Source organism: Taudactylus pleione, unplaced genomic scaffold (assembly GCF_031769625.1).
Source record: "Taudactylus pleione unplaced genomic scaffold, aTauple2 ptg000122l, whole genome shotgun sequence".
NCBI classification, from domain to species: Eukaryota; Metazoa; Chordata; class Amphibia; order Anura; family Myobatrachidae; genus Taudactylus; species Taudactylus pleione.
The window spans coordinates 14,207,252-14,231,822 of record NW_028284524.1 but is presented as its reverse complement, the minus strand read 5'-3'; the positions used below and the strand labels follow the sequence as shown (position 1 = coordinate 14,231,822).

The following is a 24,571-nucleotide window of genomic DNA, read 5'->3' as shown; positions in this document are numbered from 1 at the left end:
AGTTAAAAATGGACACCTCAAATATAGGATATTTACCCCAGTCCTTAGAATGTGGACCTTGAGCTAGAATGCAGCTTTTGGTAATGGGGGTGTATTATTATCCAGGTCAATTATCAACCTCAATTTATTGGTGGTTACCTCTCCAAACCCTCTATACCTGAAAATGCACTTCTATTTGCTAGTGGCTCTTACATATTCTGAATCCTGCTGGTTACCAGAATGAAAATGTCATGTAACTACACATAGGGCTCTATTTACTACAATCCGCATATTGAATGCGGATTGTAGTGTGATATTACTGAGTGAATTCGCATTGCGAATTCAGGCAATATCACAGGGATTTACTATAAATCCCTTGCAGGGACAGAGCTTGCGATAAAGCTCTGTCCCTGCGGATCCCATTCGCACTCTAGTCGCGGTATTTTTGAAAAAAATACAGCGACTAAGAGCCCGCGCATGCGCCGACCGACCACCGCTACTACCCCCACCGACGTTAAGCCCCGCCCCCGGTGCTAAGCCCCGCCCCCGTGACCCCCCCTCCCCTCCCTGCGACCCCCCCTCCCTTCATTACACTTACCTGCACCTCCTGGCCTCCGGTGATCTTCTCCGGGCTTCCCGATCAGGTGATCTCCCATACTGCACTGGGGCCCAATCACCTGATGACCGGGCCCCAGTGCACTGTGGGAGACCAGCTGCCCGGAGAGGAGCCATCACCAGAGGCCCGATCACCGGTCCCTGGATTCAGGAAAGTAAAAAAAAAAAATGTTTAATTTTTTTTTTCTTTTTTTTACAGCAATCAGCTTGCGGTCTGCTTAGACCACACAGCTGATTACTGGTACCGGCTCCCGCCTCTGCTCTCCCCGTTAGAGCAGAGTGGGAGCCCGGTAACTGGGGGAGACCCTGGATAACGCCACCTCCAGGTGGCGTTATTATCACAGGGCTTCCCCAGGTATTTTTTTACAATTTATTTTTAGTAACTATGGTCGGATCACATTTCCCATTACAATTATGGGAAATGCGATCTGCTTTACTAAAAATAAGTGATACTGGGGGTTGGAGTAGAATTTTACTAATTCTACTCCAATTGCCCTGTAATAACTACAGGTGAAACTAAAATAATGTGAAAAGGGTGTGAAAACACCCTTTTTCACTTTATTTTAGTAAAAATAATGTTAATAAATAGAGCCCATAGTGACTATTTTTTCTGTTACAAAGATGCTGATCTTTGTGCAACTGGGATCAATCTCAGCAATGAATCATTTGTTATCCACAAAAGGTCAAATCAATTGACTTATTCAGCCCTCTCTGTATAGGTACAAATAGTGTATGTCTACCTGCTGGGGCGCCGAGAGGGGGAGGGGAGCGGGAATAGATTACCCGGGCTTCCTGAGGGGCCCGGCGGGGGCCCAGGTCCGGCGCTGCCTCCCCCTCCCTCACAGCAGCCCCCATACAGCGTGTGCTGAGCTGCAGTGGGAATAACCTATATTTGAGGTGTCCATTTTTTAACTGACAATATAACATACATGTTACATGTACATATGACTTCACATTCAGTTTTTATCATTCGCTTTTAATTAATGTAATAAAGGTTACTGCTTTTTGAGTGCCCCACTTTAGAATACTATCCCTTTTTCTTGCATGTGATATTTATTCTACATAAAATTAAATATAAAAATATTTAGTAGATCATATGTATGGGTGCAGTATATAATATCCAAAGAACACAACTGTTCTTGTGTGGGTACTAAGGGCCTGATTCAGAGCCGCTCGCAAGCGGCCGCTCGTTCGTTCCTACCGATGTTCTCACAACTGCGCATGCGTGCGGATTTTAATACGCATGCGCGAACCAGTCAGTGTGGCCGAAAATCGTGTGCTCGCTAAATAGCGAATGCCTGCTATTTTGAGTGACAGAATGAGGCGTTTGTGGGTGGTAACAGGGGAAGGTGCTTGAAAACGGGGAGTGGAGATCCAAACGCAGGCGTGCTTAAAGGTCAAAACGGGCGTTTTAAGGGTGTGCATAATTAACAAAGCAGCGTCATTGACCATGTCATTTGGTTGTTTTATAGTCAGAACTGCTCGCATGATTGTGGTAGGAAAAACCAACCACAAGAATAGCGAGCAGTTCAGACGCCTTTCGATGTACTCGATTAATCTAATAAATAGCGGACATGACGTATGATGCGAGCGGCCAGGGGGCGTTTTTTCAAAATTACGTTCGCATGTTTTGTTCGCTCGTTCAGACATAGAGGCGTGAACAGACCGCAAAGAGCGAACGGTTCATTTAAATAGCCAGCCCCTTTTTCTGAACGAGCATGCGAAAATAGCGTCCGGCTCTGAATCAGGCCCTAAATCCTTTTTACTTCATAAGACTGTAAGAAGTGACCATCATCACACTGACATAAATTCATTGTTGATTTACAGCTCCCGTTTGCTCTGCTCCCTATACTGACATTCACCAGCATGCGCCCGCTGATGCACGACTTCACAAACGGCATGTGAGTCCTAACACAGATTACTAACTTTAATGCAAATTACATTAAAAACAAAAGCATTAACTTTACATTTAATTCTGACTAAATGTGGTGACAAGAATTCAACATTTATTTTTAAAAACTAGATTGTTAATTGTCATAATCAGTCTCTCTCACAGTTTTTTGGTTTGTTCATGTATGTAGCCTAATGTATGTGCACATTATATTGATTGCATAGCTCAGCATAAAATGGAGGTGCTTTATAGATAGTGGATAACTCATACCCCTTCTCCACCGCCGCAAAAACCCAGGTCACTGCTCAATGGAAAAGGCTCCTAGAAAAAAATCTGGAGTCTCGAGTATGGTTTTATGCAGGTAAGACCCAGGTAAGGTTCAGTGTAAACAGATAACCTGGGTCATCCAACCCTGGACCCGTTTACAGCATGGTGATTGGGTGAAATGGGAAGTTGTTGGTGACAGTTGTCATCGGGGAGGGAGAGATTACAGCCTCCCCGTATTGTCCAGACTTTTACGGTTTTTAACCCATCCCTGCGGCATATGGGGAGGCTGTAATCTCTCCCTGCCAGTCTCCCCAATGACAGCTGTGACATCAGACAGACTCCCTGATGTGTGCCGTTTTGGGGGTGTGACCGGCCCGCGTGTTTCGCCCCTATCCTTGTCACACTGGGGGCATGCCCAGCACTCCAGGAGCTGCTGGAAAGCCCCCATCCTCTCCCAACACAGTGTGGATGACATGCACATGCAGGGGGGCCTTACCTGGTGACACCATCCGAGGGGGTGACACCCAAATAGCAGAGCAGTTTTGCTATTTTTGGTGTCAGCACCTCAGATGGTGTCACCAGGTAAGGCCCACACCACCCTAGTGAAACCACTGCAGTGGATGTCTCCAGCTGAAGGCTGGAAGGACAAACTTGCTGCAGGTTGCCGATCCGCTCCGGCATTCAAGGGAGAGCTGGAGCTTACGCTGCTTGTTGATGATGTCATCTCCAAGCACCGAAACTGCACCTGTGTGCAGTGTGAACAGGTTAAGTCCCGGGTCTAACCTGGCTTGGAACCGCATTCCAAATCCCTGGTCAGACCCGGGACTTTGGTAGAAAATGGTATAAACAAACGAAGGACATGTTTGATAATAACCAACAATACCATTACTGCCCACTGAGAAAAATCTGTATCACAGGGTCTGGGTTAATGGTGTAACGGGGTATTGAAATGAGGAATCCAGACAGGCAGGTACTCGGTAAAGCAGTGTCTTCTATTGGCACCACACACTGCACTTTAGCATACATGAGTTTAGTCCTGCACACATACAGGCACATAACAGAAAATAAACCAACACACTTAAAAGTCCCAGCACTCCTTGTGCTAATTAGTTAGCAGTGGCTTGCAGCCACAATTTAGGCATATGGTGCATACACACGGTCAGATTTTTCTTCAAATCGTTCAACTGACAGATCTGACAAATCTGACCGTGTGTATGCTCCAACAGCCCTTAGACCCTGGCACTACAACACTATGGGCCTGATTCAGAGCCAGACGCTATTTGCGCTCGCTCGTTCAGAAAAAGGGGCTGGATATTTAAATAGAGCGCTCACTCTTTGCGGTCTGTTGACGCCTCTATGTCTGAACGAGCGAACGAAACATGCGCTCGCTATTTTTAAAAAAACGCCCCCTGGCCGCTCGCATCATACGTCATCTCCGCTATTTATTAGATTAATCAAGTACATCAAAAGGCGTATGAACTGCTCGTAGTGCTTGTGGTTGGATTTTCCTACCGCAATCATGTGAGCAGTTCAGGCTAAAAGACAACCAAGTGACGTGGTCGATGACGCTGCTTTGTTAATTATGCACACCCTTAAAATGCAGGTTTTGACCGTTTGGCACGCCTGCGTTCGGATCACCACTCCCCGTTTTCAAGCACCTTCCCCTGTTACCACCCACAAACGCCTCATCCTGTCACTCAAAATAGCAGGCATTCGCTATTTTGCGAGCACACAATTTCCGACCGCAATGACTGGTTCGCGCATGCGTATTACAACCCATATGCATGTGCAGTTGTGCGAACATCGCTCGGAGCGAACAAGTGGCTCTGAATCAGGCCCTGTGTCCTTACTTCCTGGCTCCTACTGAGCATCAGGGCAACAAGCATCAGGTGTGTGAGAGTTTTAAACCCTTTCCTGTGCTCCAGTGATTATTCCAGCTGGGTCTGTGTATATGTGCAAACCTGGAATTCCACACCTCCACTGCTAATGCAGAATGCACAAGTTTCACTCCAGCCTCCCATGGAGGGAGCCGATTCCACCAGAATATGGGCAATTCAGGTGAGAGACAACCCCTCTCTACACAATGGCCACAGCATATAGCATCCCCTCTGACCGTAGCAAAGTACAAAATGAAACAAAAGAGAAAGTAATTCTCAGAGATACATTTTATTTTTGCTTTATTTGCTGTGATAGGGTTCTTTTTCTTAAAACTTGAATGTATTAGCAGGAATAGGAGCTCCTTTACTTAGGGATGGCCATCGATCATTGATGGTTAATTATCAATAGCCAATGGTTTTGCCACTGATTGCACAGAGACCCACAATGGTTTTTGTTTTCTTTCTCCCTGGCACCAGGACACGAAGCACAGCTCCGCCCCTTGGTACGACCCACTAAACCCAGTGAGTCAGAGAGCAGGGATGACCATCAATGTGCAAAACTATCCCTGTATGACGTTGGCTTTCAGTTTAGTTCCAGGTCATTCCAGTGGCACACCAGTTGTTTGTAATATTTAAAGGTGTACTTCTAAGTATAGATAATAGGTGTAGCTTCCTTATTTCTATATAACGTTGGGATGTACAGTAGTTCAGATCCCGTATCACACAATGCCGGCGGTCGCAATACTGACACCGGAATCCCGACAAGGGATTAGATACTAGGGGGTGGGTTAGGGTTAGGCTGTGGGAGGGTTAGGCTGTGGGGGAGGGAGGGTTAGGCTGCAAGAGAGGAGAGTTAGTGTTAGGATGCAGGAAAGTTTGTATAGGGTAAGGGTGAGTTTCTTTACCTGCAGGAGGCGGCATTTCAACTGTTGAGATTCCGGCGTCGGTATTGCGACCACCAGCATTCTGTGCGTTGGGATCGCCTACCCAACCCATAGGAATATATACATGCTATCTATATATGATGGTAACAATAAAAAAATGCTGCTCATTTTATTTATGAGTTATTCAGTTGATTTCGAGGGCACTACATATTGCTTTTAAAATGTCATAATTCAGTACAATATTCCTTTGAAAATTTTTGCACTAATGCCAACTTTCAAGTGATGCATCTCCCAAGCAGTGGTCCTAGTGTGGCAGTCACCAATATGTGTTCAATTTCACATGATTAAATTTCCTATATTGCTGACTAATGTTTGTACATTTTGCATCTGCAGAATTAGTAAAGTGGTCTCCATTCTACTCATCGCATTAATCATCGCTATAAACCTTTATTTTGTGGTTGTTTACATCCCAACCTTGGACAGCATCGCCCTGTATGTAGTTGTTGCCATAATTCTATTATTTTATGGATTATTCACATTGTACCTGGTAAGTAAAACAAGTGTGTACATATATACTGTATGTCTTCCAATCAAGCAGGGATGTATAAGATAACTGTGAGAGTACAATATTAATTGGGCAGCCATAAACACTGTGTAAACACTGTGATGCCACAGCCATAGACAAGTACTACATGTCTGTCTAGGATTAATTTGCAAAGTGAGTGACAGGTAGCCAGCATTTTGAGGAGATAACAGTGTTTGTCTCCTCCTTGGCGGTGGCCATTTTTGGATGGTCATTTTCAGCAGATTCAATGCGGACTAGGCGTCCACATGAACTCTGCTGAAAACGGCCATCCAAAAATGGCCGCCGCCGAGGAGGAGACAGACACTAGAGGTCCTACGGGACCTCTAGTGTCTGTTAGGCCAGCGCAAGTGCCAGGAGAAGATGCTGAAAGCTGCATCTTCTCCCGTTAAACCCCCTGGCAACGAGCATGAATCCCCCTGGCAACGAACATGAAACCCCATGGCAATGAGCAGGTAACCCCTGGCAACGAGCATGTAACCCCATAGCAACGAGCATGGTGTGGGGCAAATATGTAAGTGACACTTTAGATATAGGCATTATAGTGTGTGGCATAATGTGTAATGGGCATTATTGTGTGTGGTATAATGTAAGTCACTACACCAGGGATGTTTGACTAGTGCACTGCCTTATGGAGGAGCAAGGACAAAATCCAGGTACAGGAAGGGGGGGGGCGCAAAATTGCTACCTTGCACTGGGTGACAGATATCCTAGTTTCGGCCCTGGCTTAGTACATCACCCCTTTTATCTCTTAACACTGCATATCTGCCCAGCTCTATCTACATCTTAGTACTGCATGTCTACCCAGCTGTGCCTACCTCTTAGTACTGCATGTCTGCCCAGCTGTGTCAACCTCTTAGTACTGCATGTCTGCCCAGCTTTGTCTATATTTTAGTACTGCATGTCTGACCAGCTGTGTCTACCTCTTAGTACTGCATATCCGCCCAGCTGTGTCTACATCTTAGTACTGCATGTCTGCCCAGCTGTGTCTACCTCTTAGTAGTTAGTACTGCATGTCTGCCCAGTTGTCTATCTCTTAGTACTGCATGTCTACCCAGCTGTGTCAGTATCTTAGTACTGCATGTCTGCCCAGCTGTGTTTACCTCTTAGTACTGCATGTCTGCCCAGCTGTGTCTACCTCTTAGTACTGCATGTCTGCCCAGTTGTGTCTACCTCTTAGTACTGCATAGCTGTGTCTACCTCTTAGTAATGCATGTCTGCCCAGCTGTGTCTATATTTTAGTACTGCATGTTTAGAACTGCATGTCTAGTTTAGTACTGCATGTCTGCCCATCTTAGTACTGCATGTCTGCCCAGCTGTGTCTATATTTTAGTACTGCATATCTGCCCAGCTGTGTCTACCTTTTAGAACTGCATGTCTGCCCAGCTGTGTCTACATCTTAGTACTGCATGTCTGCCCAGCTGTGTCTACCTCTTAGTACTGTATGTCTGCCCAGCTGTGTCTACCTCTTAGTACTGCATGTCTGCCAAGCTGTGTCTACCTCTTAGTAGTTAGTACTGCATGTCTGCCCAGCTGTCTATCTCTTAGTACTGCATGTCTACCCAGCTGTGTCAGTATCTTAGTTCTGCATGTCTGCCCAGCTGTGTCTACCTCTTAGTACTGCATGTCTGACAAGCTGTGTCTAAATATTATTACTGCATGTCGGCCCAGCTGTGTCTACCTCTTAGTACTGCATGTCTGCCCAGCTGTGTCTACCTCTTAGTACTGCATGTCTGCCCAGCTGTGTCTACCTCTTAGTAGTTAGTACTGCATGTCTGCCCAGCTATCTATCTCTTAGTACTGCATGACTGCCCAGCTGTGTTTATCGCTTAGTACTGCATGTCTGACCAGCTGTGTCAGTATCTTAGTTCTGCATGTCTGCCCAGCTGTGTCTACCTCTTAGTACTGCATGTCTGACCAGCTGTGTCTATATATTAGTACTGCATGTCTGCCCAGCTGTGTCTACATTTTAGTACTGCATGGCTGCCCAGCTGTGTCTACCTCAGTACTGCATGTCTGCCCAGCTGTCTACCTCTTAGCACTGCATATCTGCCCAGCTGTGTCTACCTCTTAGTAGTTAGTACTGCATGTCTGCCCAGCTGTCTATCTCTTAGTACTGCATGTCTGCCCAGCTGTGCCTACCTCTTAGTACTGCATGTCTGCCCAGCTGTGTCTACCTCTTAGTACTGCATGTCTACCCAACTGTGTCTACCTCTTAGCACTGCATGTCTGCCCAGCTGTGTCTACCTCTTACTACTGCATGTCTGCCCAGCTGTGTCTACCTCTTAGTACTGCATGTCTGCCCAACTGTGTCTATATTTTAGTACTGCATGTTTAGAACTGCATGTCTAGTTTAGTACTGTATGTCTGCCCATCTTAGTACTGCATGTCTGCCCAGCTGTGTCTATATTTTAGTACTGCATGTCTGCCCAGCTGTGTCTACCTCTTAGTACTGCATGTCTGCCCAGCTGTGTCTACCTCTTAGTACTGCATGTCGACCCAGCTGTGTCTACATCTTAGAACTGCATATCTCCCCAGTTGTGTCTATATTTTGGTATTGTATGTCTGCCCAGCTGTGTCTACCTCTTAGTACTGCATGTTTGCCCAGCTGTGTCTACCTCTTAGTACTGCATGTCTGCCCAGGTGTGTCTATATTTTAGTACTGCATGTCTGCCCAGCTGTATCTACCTCTTAGTACTGCATGTCTGCCCAGCTGTGTCTACATTTTAGTACTGCATGTCTGCCCACCTGTGTCTACCTCTTAGTAGTTAGACAGCTGTGCAGATATGCAGTACTAACTACTAAGAGGTAGGCACAGCTGGGCAGACATGCAGTACTAAGAGGTAGACACACCTGGGCAGACATGCAGTACTAAGAGATAGACAGCTGTGCAGATATGCAGTACTATCTCTTAGTACTGCATGTCTGCCCAGCTGTGCCTACCTCTTAGTACTGCATGTCTACCCAGCTGTGTCTACATCTTAGTACGGCATGTCTACCCGACTGTGCCTACCTCTTAGCACTGCATGTCTGCCCAGCTGTGTCTACATCATAGTACTGCATGTCTGCCCAGCTGTGTCTACATCATAGTACTGCATGTCTGCCCAGCTGTGTCTATATTTTAGTACTGCATGTCTGCCCAGCTGTGTCCACCTCTTAGTACTGCATGTCTGCCCAGCACGGTCTACCTTAAACTCCCTATCGGCAGATAATGCGTGCATCCACAAAGTTATTAAACCAAGCTTAAATAAAATAAAGAGACAGACCAAGTATATATGCGATCAAAAATATATGGTCAGCTTTATTTATTTTACAATCAGAGTATGGTGGCATAAGAAAGAACGGCCAGTAATCTGTCGCCCCACACTTGACTTATGCAAGGATGTAAAACACTCACTGAACGGGCCAAATCCCAATTCAAGTGTAATAGTGATATAAAACTTGCAAGGGCCGATATCCCTCTCTGGCAAGTGAGACGGTATCCAGCCCCATCCCAATGCACTATTTTAGCCCTCTCCGACGAGAGGTGTCTCTGACCCCAGTAGGGTAAAATCAGCCTAACCAGTGCATAGAAGGGGGCGCACCGCTCATACTGCAGCAAGGTGGACGCTTTATAGATACTGCCGTTCTTTCCCGCCCTTGAAATAAAGCCGACACAAGACACAAGAGGAAAAAAGGGGGAGGGAGGGTGGGAGATCAGATTTCAAAGAGGCAGTATTACATTGCTGACCTACCCACACTCCTATTAACCACACCCCTTACACAACACTCCACCAATCCTAACCTAATGTCAATCTGACCATAAAACACTAACACTCCCCTACCTCCTGTAACTTTATTAACCCCACGCATCCCTGCCTAGGGATTTATGTGCCCTCTGTTCTATCCGAACCTCGGTTATCTTAAACTCCCTATCGGCAGATAATGCGTGCAACCACAAAGTTATTAAACCAAGCTTAAATAAAATAAAGAGACAGACCAAGTATATATGCGATCAAAAAATATATGGTCAGCTTTATTTATTTTACAATCAGAGTATGGTGGCATAAGAAAGAACGGCCAGTAATCTGTCGCCCCACACTTGACTTATGCAAGGATGTAAAACACTCACTGAACGGGCCAAATCCCAATTCAAGTGTAATAGTGATATAAAACTTGCAAGGGCCGATATCCCTCTCTGGCAAGTGAGACGGTATCCAGCCCCATCCCAATGCACTATTTTAGCCCTCTCCGACGAGAGGTGTCTCTGACCCCAGTAGGGTAAAATCAGCCTAACCAGTGCATAGAAGGGGGCGCACCGCTCATACTGCAGCAAGGTGGACGCTTTATAGATACTGCCGTTCTTTCCCGCCACGCAAGTTCCCAATGATGGAACATACCCGCCACCATACAACCTACCCTCTAAAACCTCCCCACACCGAACAAAAAACACTCTATAAATGAAATTTGTCCCTGCTAGGCATCTTGTACCCCATTAAAAGGTGATGCTCCACAAATCTACCCCCCCCAACCATGCACCTACATCAAAGACTAGCACAATATCGGACAAAATTATCACGACATCTGGCCAAAGCCAAGCAACCCACCCAAATCATGACAAATAGTGCGCCGCAAGTAATGCGACATCTGCCGGCACAAATCATTCCCTCCCAGGTGAATTGCCAAGACCAAAGGAGAACCAAAGTCCTCCGCTGACATCCATATACAGGGCACTAATGCCTCCCAACCCAAACTAGCCAAGCGGGATTGACCCGCCCAAAATATATACAAGTGTCCAATAAACAAAATGAGCTGTAATCCTGTAAACCACCTGCAATACATGAAACATACATGAGTATGGTGATAATGACATATTGCAGAGGGAGGTGATGGGGGGGAGGGAAAGGAGGACTTGACCCGAGGTAAAAACCTACAAAAAACCTGCTGGATCTTTTTATATTGCTTAGTAATGTCATTCTCATATTTTTGTTATTTGTTTACACAAAGTTAAACTATAGCATTAGCCAAACGTTGTCCTAAGCAGGGCAAAAAATAGGGCAAAATCCCTCGAGACCCCCACCGGAAAGGTGGCAAGTTGGCCGGAGCACTCAAGTCCACAACAAACATTACACATCATTAGTCCACATGAATATGGGCATAGGACTTCCATCATCATAGAGCCTGTATCTCCTGCCGAGCTGAGACTGCCAGAAAGACTCTCAATGCTGCCACAAAGTCTGATAGGCAATCACAGGACTGAGGAGCCAAGGACCGACATGCAAAAACTCTCCATGGCGGCTTGAGAATTGAACAGGGTATCATCTGCACTGATGACTCCATTCCTGGCAACCACAGAAGCGACAATATCGATCCCTGGGGTGGTGGTAGGAGGGGATCCGGCCACATCGATGTCTGAAACAAAAGAAGAACATGGGCAGTATCGAAATTCAGGGTCCTTTGCATTAGGCAGTGAACCGTATGCGCAGGCGCAGCAGTGTAAAGAGCAAACGAGCACAAGGAACAACAGCCTCAAATCATACCTTGCTGCTTAATTAGTGGACTCAGCACGCCGACATATCGGATGCTGGGGGAGCAAACAATGCAAACCCTTGTTGTAAACAGTGCCCCCGACTGTTATGACAGCAGGGGCCTCAAAAACACCCCCACTGACACAAGCAACACAGCGATGGCTCCTGAATCCAGGGATGTAGTATTCCCCGATATAGACAACCCCACATCAACACTGACCGAACTTCTCTTAGCCATTAGGAGACCACAACCCACAGCCCGGGGAAACCCAAGCCAGGGGCGTGTCCCGTTATTACATAGGGCTGTGTATAAGATATGGTGTGCTTAGAAGAACGTATGTGGGGGTGGTGGACTCGGGTCAAACCTGTTTCCCTATGTAAGATTTATATATAAAAATATACGATTAGGTATATATGAATGGGGATCAGATGCAATGTAAGCTGTGTAGCTCACCTAAATCCTATGAACATGTATTTATAAAATAAAAGGGGGAGGGTGTGCTTGTATAAGATATGGTGTATTTTGAAGAGCGTTGCATGTGGGGGTGGACTCAATTCGAACCTGTATCTGTATATAAAATAAATATATATGTATAGGTCTCAATTGGAATAGGGATGAGACTACCATGCAAAAATGTGAAGCTCGTCTAAATCATATGAACCATATTTGGCATATAAAACATTTTCAACACCAAAAAGTAAAGTATAAAACAAATATTCCCAAAGGCCAGATACTGAGTCTGAGGAGGAACTGGACCACTGAGGGGATAATTGAAATCACACCAGCAGTTATCGCATAAATGTACCTTATGTATGACTTCACAATGTATTAGACAAAGCTCTCAAATGAAAACGGTATGGAAAAGCACCCACTCATGGGTAAGAAAAACCAACCGCAGACGCCGGCTATAGGGAAAGGGCCAGAAAACCCTACGTGAATAAAATGCAATAAACTACCGAAAGTATAAGGGCAAATTATACGGACAAAAGAAAAATGATCCCAGAACGAAGTGGTCCTATGCATGCACGAGCACCGGCTATATGTAAAGAGCATAAATTACTGTACAGGGATTAATACAATTCAACTACAGAAAGTATAAGGGTAAATCATATGGGCAAAAGAAAAATGACGCACTGAAACGTGGTGTTCCTATGCATGCACACTTATGACCAAAAGGGTGGTCCAAACATTTTATAACAGAAAGAGAGTAAACAAGTGAAGAATAACAGAATAGGAGATGATAGGCTCCTAATACTTGATTTTAGACTATGAGCCCAAGATACCATTCACAAGATGACTCCAACTTGAGTGCATGGTGGGAGGAGGAGCGGCACACGCTTCAAGTCCCTACGTGGTCATAGGGTCCCAAGACACTCCCAAACTCTATGAAACTTAGGGATACCCATGTAATGTAATTTAGTACATTTATGAAATAGAAAGTATGTAATAGCGTGATATTAGTAATAGTGTGCAAGAACACATTTGTGATCGATTAACTGATTAATACTCCATGATACATATTTTCCTTATCCACACTTCTCTGCCGCACTTATTTTCTTATCTATGTGCATGACTAAACATGAATGTTTTATATAACTTCATTGTGCGTACTGATTTATAATTTTCGAATGTCAACCATGTGCATGACTATAACATGAATGTTTGCTGTAATAAATGTAGGTCATATGACAAAAACTTAACGCAATAATCTAATAAGGAACCATGCAGAAGAACTGAAGAACAAAGGGCCAAAGGCACCATGGTTTCTGACATGCTGGCTTATGGTCCTACATGTGTGGAGTTTGTATGTTCTCCCTGTGCTTGCGTGGGTTTCCTCCGGAAACTCCGGTTTCCTCCCACACTCTAAAAACATACTGGTAGGTTAATTGGCTCAAAACATAAATTAACCCTAGTGTGTATGTGTGTGAGCCTGTGGTAGGGATCATAGATTGTAAGCTCCACTGGGGCAGATACTGATGTGAATGGCCAAATATTCTCTGTAAAGTGCTGCGGAATATGTGTGCGCTATATAACTAAGTGGAAATAATAATAACTGGTAATAATGATAACATGTGCTGTAACGCATTTAACATGTATAAAAAATGCACTGCATTTATGTATGAAATAAGTGCTCTACCAATAATATTGATTAATAAAACTGTTTTGTATGACTAGATGAATAAAAACTGGTTTGTTGACAATGACCAGCCGCTGTGAATAGACCAAATAAAAAGATGTGCGGAGGTGGGCTGGTAAGCTTCTGAAGAAACGGCATATGGCCGAGAAACGAGATACGCCACGGCCTTGTAGTCGAGGGTTATGTATGAAATGAGCCCTCACAATAACACAAACAACAAACGAGCATAAGACCGCCGTCTCCTGACACAGAGCAGCGAGGGAACCTCCCAGCCCTGTACATTACATATTCCCACAGCCTAGCCCAGGAGCTGCGGCTGACATGAGCGCTGGAGAAATGCTTTTTTCCCGCAACCAGATATGAATACAGCTGCCTACCTAAAGTCATTTTTTAACATATTAAACTGTTGGCTTATCGATACACAACTTACCGCATTCATAACCATATACCTAATGCCCGAAAGGACCAACTTAATAGCGCCCTTACACTGTGCGTATAATTCAGCCTGTTATTACTGAATATGCATGCACTGCTAATAGTTTTTGCTTGTATAAAAGAAAAGGAGGAACTGCTGAGCCCGTGTGACGTATGCCGCAGGTGCAGCCAAGGTGCTAAGTATTACCCCCACACCCCCAGACTGCGGAGACCGTAGGGGTGTCAGGGCACCCCCACCAACTGTCCGGCAATAGACCCAGAATCCTGCGCTGCGCTGTGAGGGGTACAGGGCTGTAATAGCTCACATAAACATAGCTCACACAGAGATAGCCCATGCAGTAATAGCTCATCTAAAGATAGATCAAGCAGTTATAGCTCACACAGAGATAGCCCATGCAGTAATAGCTCACACAGATATAGCCCATGCAGTAATAGCTCACACAGATATAGCCCATGCAGTAATAGCTCACACAGAGATAGCCCATGCAGTAATAGCTCACACAGATATAGCCCATGCAGTAATAGCTCACACAGAGATAGCCCATGCAGTAATAGCTCATCTAAAGATAGCTAAAGCAGTTATAGCTCACACAGTGAGGAGGGAAGGGGGGGAGGGGGACTATGAAACCCAGATCTGCAGCATCATCCAGGGAGAAAAAACGGGCGTGCCAGGGGTAAGGTATACTGTAGAGAGGAATGTATAGGATAAAGAAACAGCAAAGCAGGAAAGAATAGATCAGAATAAGAAGAATAAGAGATAAAGACAAAGGCAGGAAAGACAAGTATGAGAAGAAAAAGGGGGAAAAATGCCAAAAACAAAGACCAGAGTATTACAACCTTGTGACTGTACAGCTTGCAGATCAGATTTCAAAGAGGCAGAGTAACAGTGCTGACCTACCCACACTTCTATTAACCACACCCCTTACACAACACTCCACCAATCCTAACCTAATGTCAATCTGACCATAAAACACTAACACTCCCCTACCTCCTGTAACTTTATTAACCCCACGCATCCCTGCCTAGGGGTTTATGTGCCCTCTGTTCTATCCGAACCTCGGTTATCTTTTAGTACTGCATGTCTGCCCAGCTGTGTCTACCTCTTAGTACTGCATGTCTGCCCAGCTATGTCTACCTCTGAGTAGTTAGTACTGCATGTCTGCCCAGCTGTGTCTACCTCTTAGCAATGCATGTCTGCCCAGCTGTGTCTACCTCTTAGCAATGCATGTCTGCCCAGCTGTGTCTACCTCTCAGTACTGCATGTCTACCCAGCTGTGTCTACATCTTAGTACTGCATGTCTGCCCAACTGTGTCTATATTTTAGTACTGCATGTTTAGAACTGCATGTCTAGTTTAGTACTGCATGTCTGCCCATCTTAGTACTGCATGTCTGCCCAGCTGTCTATATTTTAGTACTGCATGTCTGCCCAGCTGTGTCTACCTCTTTGAACTGCATGTCTGCCCAGCTGTGTCTACATCTTAGTACTGCATGTCTGCCCAGCTGTGTCTACCTCTTAGTACTGCATGTCTACCCAGCTGTGTCTACATCTTAGTACTGCATATCTGCCCAGTTGTGTCTATATTTTGGTACTGTATGTCTGCCCAGCTGTGTCTACCTCTTAGTACTGCATGTCTGCCCAGCTGTGTCTATCTCTGAGTAGTTAGTTCTGCATGTCTGCCCAGTTGTCTATCTCTTAGAACTGCATATCTGCCCAGCTGTCTATCTCTTAGTATTGCATGTCTGCCCAGGTGTGTCTATATTTTAGTACTGCATGTCTGCCCAGCTGTATCTACCTCTTAGTACTGCATGTCTGCCCAGCTGTGTCTACATTTTAGTACTGCATGTCTGCCCACCTGTGTCTACCTCTTAGTAGTTAGTACTGCATATCTGCACAGCTGTCTATCTCTTAGTACTGCATCTCTGCCCAGCTGTGCCTACCTTAGTACTGCATGTCTACCCATCTGTGTCTACCTCTTAGTACTGCATGTCTGCCCAGCTGTATCTACATCATAGTACTGCATGTCTGCCCAGCTGTGTCTACATCATAGTACTGCATGTCTGCCCAGCTGTGTCTATATTTTAGTACTGCATGTCTGCCCAGCTGTGTCCACCTCTTAGTACTGCATGTCTGCCCAGCTGTGTCTACCTTTTAGGACTGCATGTCTGCCCAGCTGTCTCTCCATTTTAGTACTGCATGTCTGCCCAGCTGTGTCTACATCATAGTACTGCATGTCTGCCCAGCTGTGTCTATATTTTAGTACTGCATGTCTGCCCAGCTGTGTCCACCTCTTAGCAATGCATGTCTGCCCAGTTGTATCTATCTCTTAGTACTGCATGTCTGCCCAGCTGTGTCTACCTCTTACTACTGCATGTCTGCCCAGCTGTGTCTACCTCTCAGTACTGCATGTCTACCCAGCTGTGTCTACATCTTAGTACTGCATATCTGCCCAGTTGTGTCTATATTTTAGTACTGTATGTCTGCCCAGCTGTGTCTACCTCTCAGTAGTTAGTACTGCATGTCTGCCCAGTTGTCTATCTCTTAGTACTGCATGTCTGCCCAGCTGTGTCTACCTCTTAGTAGTTAGTACTGCATGTCTGCCCAGCTGTCTATCTCTTAGTACTGCATGTCTACCCAGCTGTGTCAGTATCTTAGTTCTGCATGTCTGCCCAGCTGTGTCTACCTCTTAGTACTGCATGTCTGACCAGCTGTGTCTAAATATTAGTACTGCATGTCTACCCAGCTGTGTCTACCTCTTAGTACTGCATGTTGGCCCAGCTGTATCTACCTGTTAGTACTGCATGTCTGCCCAGCTGTTTCTACATTTTAGTACTGCATGTCTGCCCAGCTGTGACTACATTTTAGTACTGCATGTCTGCCCAGCTGTCTCTACATTTTAGTACTGCATGTCTGCCCAGCTGTGTCTACCTCTTAGTACTGCATGTCTGCCCAGTTATGTCTACCTCTGAGTAGTTAGTACTGCATGTCTACCCAGCTGTGTCTACCTCTTAGCATTGCATGTCTACCCAGCTGTATCTATCTCTTAGTACTGCATGTCTGCCCAGCTGTGTGTACCTCTTAGTACTGCATGTCTGCCCAGTTGTGTCTACCTCTTAGTACTGCATGTCTGCCCAGCTGTGTCTACCTCTTAGTACTGCATGTCTTCCCAGCTGTGTCTACATATTAGTACTGCATGTCTCCCCAGCTGTGCCTACCTCTTAGTACTGCATGTCTGCCCAGCTGTGTCTATATTTTAGTACTGCATGTCTGCCCAGCTGTGTCTACCTCTTAGAACAGCATGTCTGCCCAGCTGTGTCTACATTTTAGTACTGCATGTCTGCCCAGCTGTGTCTACCTCTCAGTGCTGCATATCTGCCCAGCTGTGTCTACCTCTCAGTACTGCATGTCTACCCAGCTGTGTCTACATCTTAGTACTGCATATCTGCCCAGTTGAGTCTACATTTTAGTACTGTATGTCTGCCCAGCTGTGTCTACCTATTAGTACTGCATGTCTTCCCAGCTGTGTCTACCTCTTAGTAGTTAGTACTGCATGTCTGCCCAGCTGTCTATCTCTTAGTACTGCATGTCTACCCAGCTGTGTCAGTATCTTAGTTCTGCATGTCTGCCCAGCTGTGTCTACCTCTAAGTACTGCATGTCTGACCAGCTGTGTCTATATCTTAGTTCTGCATGTCTGCCCAGCTGTGTCTACCTCTTAGTACTGCATGTCTGACCAGCTGTGTCTATATATTAGTACTGCATGTCTGCCCAGCTGTGTCTACCTCTTAGTACTGCATGTCGGCCCGGCTGTGTCTACCTCTTAGTACTGCATGTCTGCTCAGCTGTTTCTACATTTTAGTACTGCATTTCTGCCCAGCTGTGTCTACCTCTTAGTACTGCATGTTTGCCCAGCTGTGTCTACCTCTTAGTTGTTAGTACTGCATGTCTGCCCAGCTGTCTATCTCTTAGTACTGCATGTCTGCCCAGCTGTGTTTATCTCTTAGTACTGCATGTCTGACCAGCTGTGTCAGTATCTTAGTTCTGCATGTCTGCCCAGCTGTGTCTCCCTCTTAGTACTGCATGTCTGACCAGCTGTGTCTATATATTAATACTGCATGTCTGCCCAGCTGCGTCTACCTCTTAGTACTGCATGTCTGCGCAGCTGTGTCTACCTCTTAGCACTGCATATCTGCTCAGCTCTGTCTACCTCTTAGTAGTTAGTACTGCATGTCTGCCCAGCTGTCTATCTCTTAGTACTACATGTCTGCCCAGCTGTGCCTACCTTTTAGTACTGCATGTCTGCCCAGCTGTGTCTACATCTTAGTACTGCATGTGTACCCAACTGTGTCTACCTCTTAACACTGCATGTCTGCCCAGCTGTGTCTACCTCTTAGTACTGCATGTCTGCCCAGCTGTGTCTACCTCTTAGTACTGCATGTCTGCCCAGCTGTGTCTATATTTTAGTACTGCATGTTTAAAACTGCCTGTCTAGTTTAGTACTGCATGTCTGCCCTTCTTAGTACTGCTTGTCTGCCCAGCTGTGTCTATATTTTAGTACTGCATGTCTGCCCAGCTGTGTCTACCTTTTAGAACTGCATGTCTTCCCAGCTGTGTCTACATCTTAGTACTGCATGTATGCCCAGTTGTGTCTATATTTTAGTACTGTATGTCTGCCCAGCTGTGTCTACCTCTGAGTAGTTAGTACTGCATGCCTGCCCAGTTGTCTATCTCTTAGTACTGCATGTCTGCCCAACTGTGTCTACCTCTTAGTACTGCATGTCTGCCCAGCTGTGTCTATATTTTAGTACTGCCTGTCTGCCCAGCTGTATCTACCTCTTAGTACTGCATGTCTGCCCAACTGTGTCTACCTCTTAGTACTGCATGTCTGACCAGCTGTGTCTATATTTTAGTACTGCATGTCTGCCCAGCTGTGTCTATCTCTTAGTACTGCATGTCTGCCCAGCTGTGTCTACCTCTTAGCACTGCATGTCTGCCCAGCTGTGTCTATCTCTTAGCACTGCATGTCTGCCCAGCTGTTTCTACGTCTTAGCACTGCATGTCTGCCCAGCTGTGGCTACCCAGGAGCGTTTCTAGAGAGGAGTGAGCCACTGTGCAGTCTCTGACACGGGCCCCCTCCTCTACGCACAGTGGCCGGCAGCGCACTGAGGTGTGCGTGGCAGCGCCGGAGTTATATACTATGGGCACTAGTGTGCCCAGAGACGATAGTGTATGCACAGGTCATAGGGAAAATGGCCGTGGTGGCCATTTTCCCTGTACTGCGCATGCGCAAATGACAGGAACATGGCCGCCGCGGCCATTTTCCAGTCGTTTTACAGCGACGGACGCCCGCACCGTCGTGGGACTCCGGAGAGGTAAGTATTATTATAGATGCAGGGTGTGCGGTGCGGGGCCCTCCTGGACTCAGGGGCCCATGTTCTCCGCACACCCTGCACCCATTATAGATACGCCCCTGTGTCTACCTCTTAGTACTGCATGTCTGCCCAGCTGTGTCTACCTCTTAATAATGCATGTCTGCCCAGCTGTGTCTAACTTTTAGTACTGCATGTCTGCCCAGCTGTGTCTACCTCTTAGTACTGCATGTCTGACCAGCTGTGTCTACCTCTTAGTACTGCATGTCTGCCCAGCTGTGTCTACCTCTTAGTACTGCATGTCTGTCCAGCTGTGTCTATATTTTAGTACTTCATGTCTGACCAGCTGTGTCTACCTCTTAGTAATGCATGTCTGTCCAGCTGTGTCTATATTTTAGTACTGCATGTCTGCCCAGCTGTGTCTACCTCTTAGTAATGCATGTCTGCCCAGCTGTGTCTAACTTTTAGTACTGCATGTCTGCCCAGCTGTGTCTACCTCTTAGTACTGCATGTCTGCCCAGCTGTGTCTACCTCTTAGTAGTTAGTACTGCATGTCTGCCCAGCTGTGTCTCCTCTTATCATTGCATGTCTGCCCAGCTGTGTCTACCTCTTAGTACTGCATGTCTGACCAGCTGTGTCTACCTCTTAGTACTGCATGTCTGCCCAGCTGTGTCTACCTCTTAGTACTGCATGTCTGCCCAGCTGTGTCTACCTCTTAGTACTGCATGTCTGACCATCTGTGTCTATATTTTAGTACTTCATGTCTGACCAGCTGTGTCTACCTCTTAGTACTGCATGTCTGACCAGCTCTGTCTACCTCTTTGTACTGCATGTCTGACCAGCTGTGTCTACCTCTTAGTACTGCATGTCTGCCCAGCTGTGTCTATATTTTAGTACTTCATGTCTGACCAGCTGTGTCTACCTCTTAGTACTGCATGTCTGACCAGCTGTGTCTACCTCTTAGTACTGCATGTCTGACCAGCTGTGTCTACCTCTTAGTACTGCATGTCTGACCAGCTGTGTCTACCTCTTAGCACTGCATGTCTGCCCAGCTGTGTCTATATTTTAGTACTTCATGTCTGACCAGCTGTGTCTACCTCTTAGTACTGCATGTCTGACCAGCTGTGTCTACCTCTTAGTACTGCATGTCTGCCCAGCTGTGTCTACCTCTTAGCACTGCATGTCTGCCCAGCTGTGTCCACCTCTTAGTACTGCATGTCTGCGCAGCTGTGTCTACCTCTTAGCACTGCATGTCTGCCCAGCTGTGTCTACCTCTTAGTACTGCATGTCTGCCCAGCTGTCTCTCTCTCTCTTAGTACTGCATGTCTACCCAGCTGTCTATCTCTATCTCTTAAGCTGGGCACACACTAAATGGTGTATGTACCCAGCGATGTCACCAACATTCCCAGCGCTGACAGGCTGTCATATCGGGAGGTCCATACAAACTGGGCGATCTGGTGCCCAACCGCCCGATATGCCGCCCCCCCCCTCCCCCACATAGCACTGCATTGGATCGTCAGCCGCATCACCTGATCTTACATGCTGCACATAAGAGCAGACGATGAGGCTGACGACCAAACGGGAGCGCGCACTTCACGATGTAGTGCATACACACTACACATTTTCAATGATTTGTCGTTCCGATGTGTTTATTGACCACCAGTATAGCCCCTTATTGACCACACAGTACAGCCCCTATATACAGCACACAATACAGCCCCTATGTACATTATGCCATACAGTAGAGCCCTCCCCTCACGGCTGCCATCCAAAATTCTGGGGCCCAGGACTGACAAAAGAGGCAGGGCCCACCCCACCTTAGTCCTACACAAACATTTTTAGTCAAATCTCTCTAGCACTGCAGTGTCTCCCTAAACCCAGCCAGTCACCTTCTGTCTCTCCAGCCCTGTTTTGCATCTCGTCTCCACACTCAAGCCCTAGCTAGCCCCCGCAACCACATGGTAGTCCCTTACCTCCTTATTCTGTTCTGGCTGCTCCGTCCTCATGTGCCGTGGTTCCTCTCTCTTTCAGCGCTGTAATGTCATGATATGCCAGCTCACAAAATAACTTTATAGCGGCGTTCGGAGACGTTGTGTCAGTAGGAGGCAGAGCGGCAGGCCCCCAGTCACTCACTTTTATTGTGCGGTGCGGGGCAGTAGCTAGCAGTGTACCATTAGGATCAAAGCCCCCTGTCACTTTTAATTCAAGGGGGTGGTAGAGGGCGCAGGGCGGTAGCAGTGGGCGCCGGGAGATAATAGCAAGCACCGGGTGGTAGGAGTGAGCGGGCTCCTGCTCTCTGTCTGTGTGTCCCGTTCTGGGACACCAGTCCCTTCCCCTGATGGTGGCCTTGTCCCCCCTTACCTATACATTAGTAATGGTGACCTGGGCCTAATACCCAGCCACTCACCAGGGGCTCAGGCTATTGCCTACCTATGGGCACAGTTATGACCCTGATTAGTACTATGTCTGCCTAACTGACTCTTCCTGAGTGCTGCATATCTGCCTAGCTCTCTCTCTCTCTCTGAAAGTACTACATGTCTGGCTAAAGGTGGGTACAAACCTGAAAGATATATCTGCAGATGATGGTCATTCATACACACTGAACGAACATCATCTGTGCTGCAGCGGGTCCTGGTGGCCAGAGGGCGTGGCCACGCCCCCTTCGAAAGAAGACAAACCCCATTTGCGGCGCTGAGGAGGGGGGCGCTGTGTGCCCCTCAGCCCGGCACACAGCCAATGGGTGGCACGATCAGCGTGATCGCTCCCCCGTTTGGCATAGGAGACTCCTTGGACAGTGTCTCAGTGCAGCCCAGCACACAGCACCGTGTGCTGGGATGCTGTGGATGGGGAGCTCTGCCGGACCCGTGTAAGGAGTACCCGCTCTCAGCCCCCCACCTCTCTCTGCACCCCTGCTGGCAGCCTAACGTTACCACTGACGCGCTCCTGTGTAATGCGCATGCGCGATGGTCTGTCTGGGCATGGGAATGGCACTGCCGCCAATGGGGACCGTATCGCTCTCACCATTTAAAGATGGCGAGAGTGATCCTGTGACAAACTTCGGTAATCTTAGATTCCCGCTGGTTGATGAATAAAGAAAGGATGACATAACTCCTTTAACGAGCACTAAAGAGGTTATGTATCATTGATAAATGGGGCCCTAAGGGTTCTATTCATTATGCTAATATTAGCATCAGTGATTGTTTAGTATCCATCTCGCTGTTAGTAGCAGCAGTGGATACAAAATCACTGGGGCAATTAATATTGCTCAGGTGCGGGGACAGTTGATCCGTAGACCAGCGGTCCCCGCGTTCTTTATTATCGCTACTGCTGCAGCAGTGGAAGTTTACACTGTCAAGTCTGACTCAGCAGTGCAGCATTCACATAAAAACAGGCACGGAGGGATCCACAACCTGGGACTCCTTCCCATAGGAAGGAGCAGGGAATGCCATCTGCACATGGCGTCAGTTCTTGCAATCAAATTCCGAAAATGATGTATTTTCAGAGTTTGATGAATGAGATCCGCGATCCGCTTCGGGGATGACAGGTAAGCAGGAGATTTCAGTGAAATCTCCTGCGTTACCTGTTTAATGAATGGGGTCAGCACCAAAGTTTTACAAAAGTAGATGAAAGTTAGTATTTTCACCTACTTTTACTTTTAAGGATGATGAATAGGCCCCTCAATCTTAATACTGTATGTCTGCCTAGCTCTCATTCTACATAGCAGCACTGGAGCCTGCCTCAGTGGTTAATTCACAGAGAGTCTGCGAAGAATACACAAGGCACTTGGCACTTTTCTACTTTGTTAGTAAATAAATTGCAATGTGTTATTTTATGTAATAATCTATGCATAACTGTTATCTTCCACAGCTATGGACCTGCTGCATTGCCCACGGGGCTGATTTCCTGTCCTGTGGAAGGCACTCTCAGTTTGCATATGGACTGCCAGAGGATTACTACAATCCCCCTGGGGTACAAGAGTGACACCCTAGAACCTTGGAACTTTGTATGTTGGATGTTTGACACTAGACTTCTGAAAGAGAACTTGGGAATGTGCCGAACATGCACAAATATGAACTCTGATAATGATAAGCCTAGTTTGAACAAAGGTATCTAGGTTCAAAATACAGTATATGACTGAATACCAACATTGCCGCCCTCTTGTGGCCAGTACTTATTCTGCAATTTAAACTTGAGAGAAAATGACGTCAAACTAAAGTTAATGTTGACCTTTTCTGAGGTGCAGTAGCTGACAAGTCCTGTATTCACATTTCAAAAATGTTTCCTCCAGTCTCCTACTGAACCAAAAAATCAATTGTACCAAATAGATATCCTTATTCATTATTCCAGGATTATCCAATGGAGATAACGTCAAGTTTAATAATTTTATGTTGTAATTAAATAATATCATAGCTTCGCTCATATGAACCCTTACCAGTGCTAAATAGCTTTGATGTGTTATAAATGTATGTCTCATGCATACCGGTAAACTCTGGATAATGCTGTCTGTTTACGTAAATCAGTCACCAGTGTTAAGTTATATCTGTTACTGGCACCCATTGCTAAGTTGTGTCTGTCACCAGTAACCAGTGTTAATGTGTATATGTCACCGCTAACCAGGGTTAATATGTGTGTGTCACCCATAAACAATATTTAGTGACATTACTAAGGCATGAGGCACAAAGGGCTCTATTTACTACAATCCGCATATTGAATGCGGATTGTAGTGTGATATTACCGAGTGAATTCGCATTGCGAATTCAGGTAATATCACAGGGATTTACTATAAATCCCTTGCAGGGACAGAGCTTGCGATAAAGCTCTGTCCCTGCGGATCCCATCCGCACTCTAGTCGCGGTATTTTCGGAAAAAATACCGCGACTAAGAGCCCGCGCATGCGCCGACCGACCACCGCTACTACCCCCCCACCGACGCTAAGCCCCGCCCCCTGGCACTAAACCCCGCCCCCTGCGATCGCGGACCCCCGCGACCCCCCCTCCCCCCCCCACGACCCCCCCTCCCTTCATTACAC

At 46.4% G+C, this 24,571-nt stretch overlaps 1 protein-coding gene across 2 annotated transcripts in view; it reads left to right on the top strand.

Moving 5' to 3' along the window:
* SLC11A1 (solute carrier family 11 member 1) overlaps window positions 1-24,221 on the top strand; it is a 157,723-nt gene extending 133,502 nt beyond the window's left edge. For both annotated transcript variants that reach the window (XM_088472418.1, XM_088472417.1), the window contains 3 exons: window positions 2,422-2,495; window positions 5,907-6,060; window positions 23,410-24,221. In XM_088472418.1, coding sequence (XP_088328544.1) covers window positions 2,422-2,495; window positions 5,907-6,060; window positions 23,410-23,523 — 342 coding nt within the window. In that variant the 3' untranslated portion in view covers window positions 23,524-24,221. The remainder of the gene's footprint in view (window positions 1-2,421; window positions 2,496-5,906; window positions 6,061-23,409) is intronic.
* The last annotated feature ends 350 nt before the right edge of the window (window positions 24,222-24,571 follow it).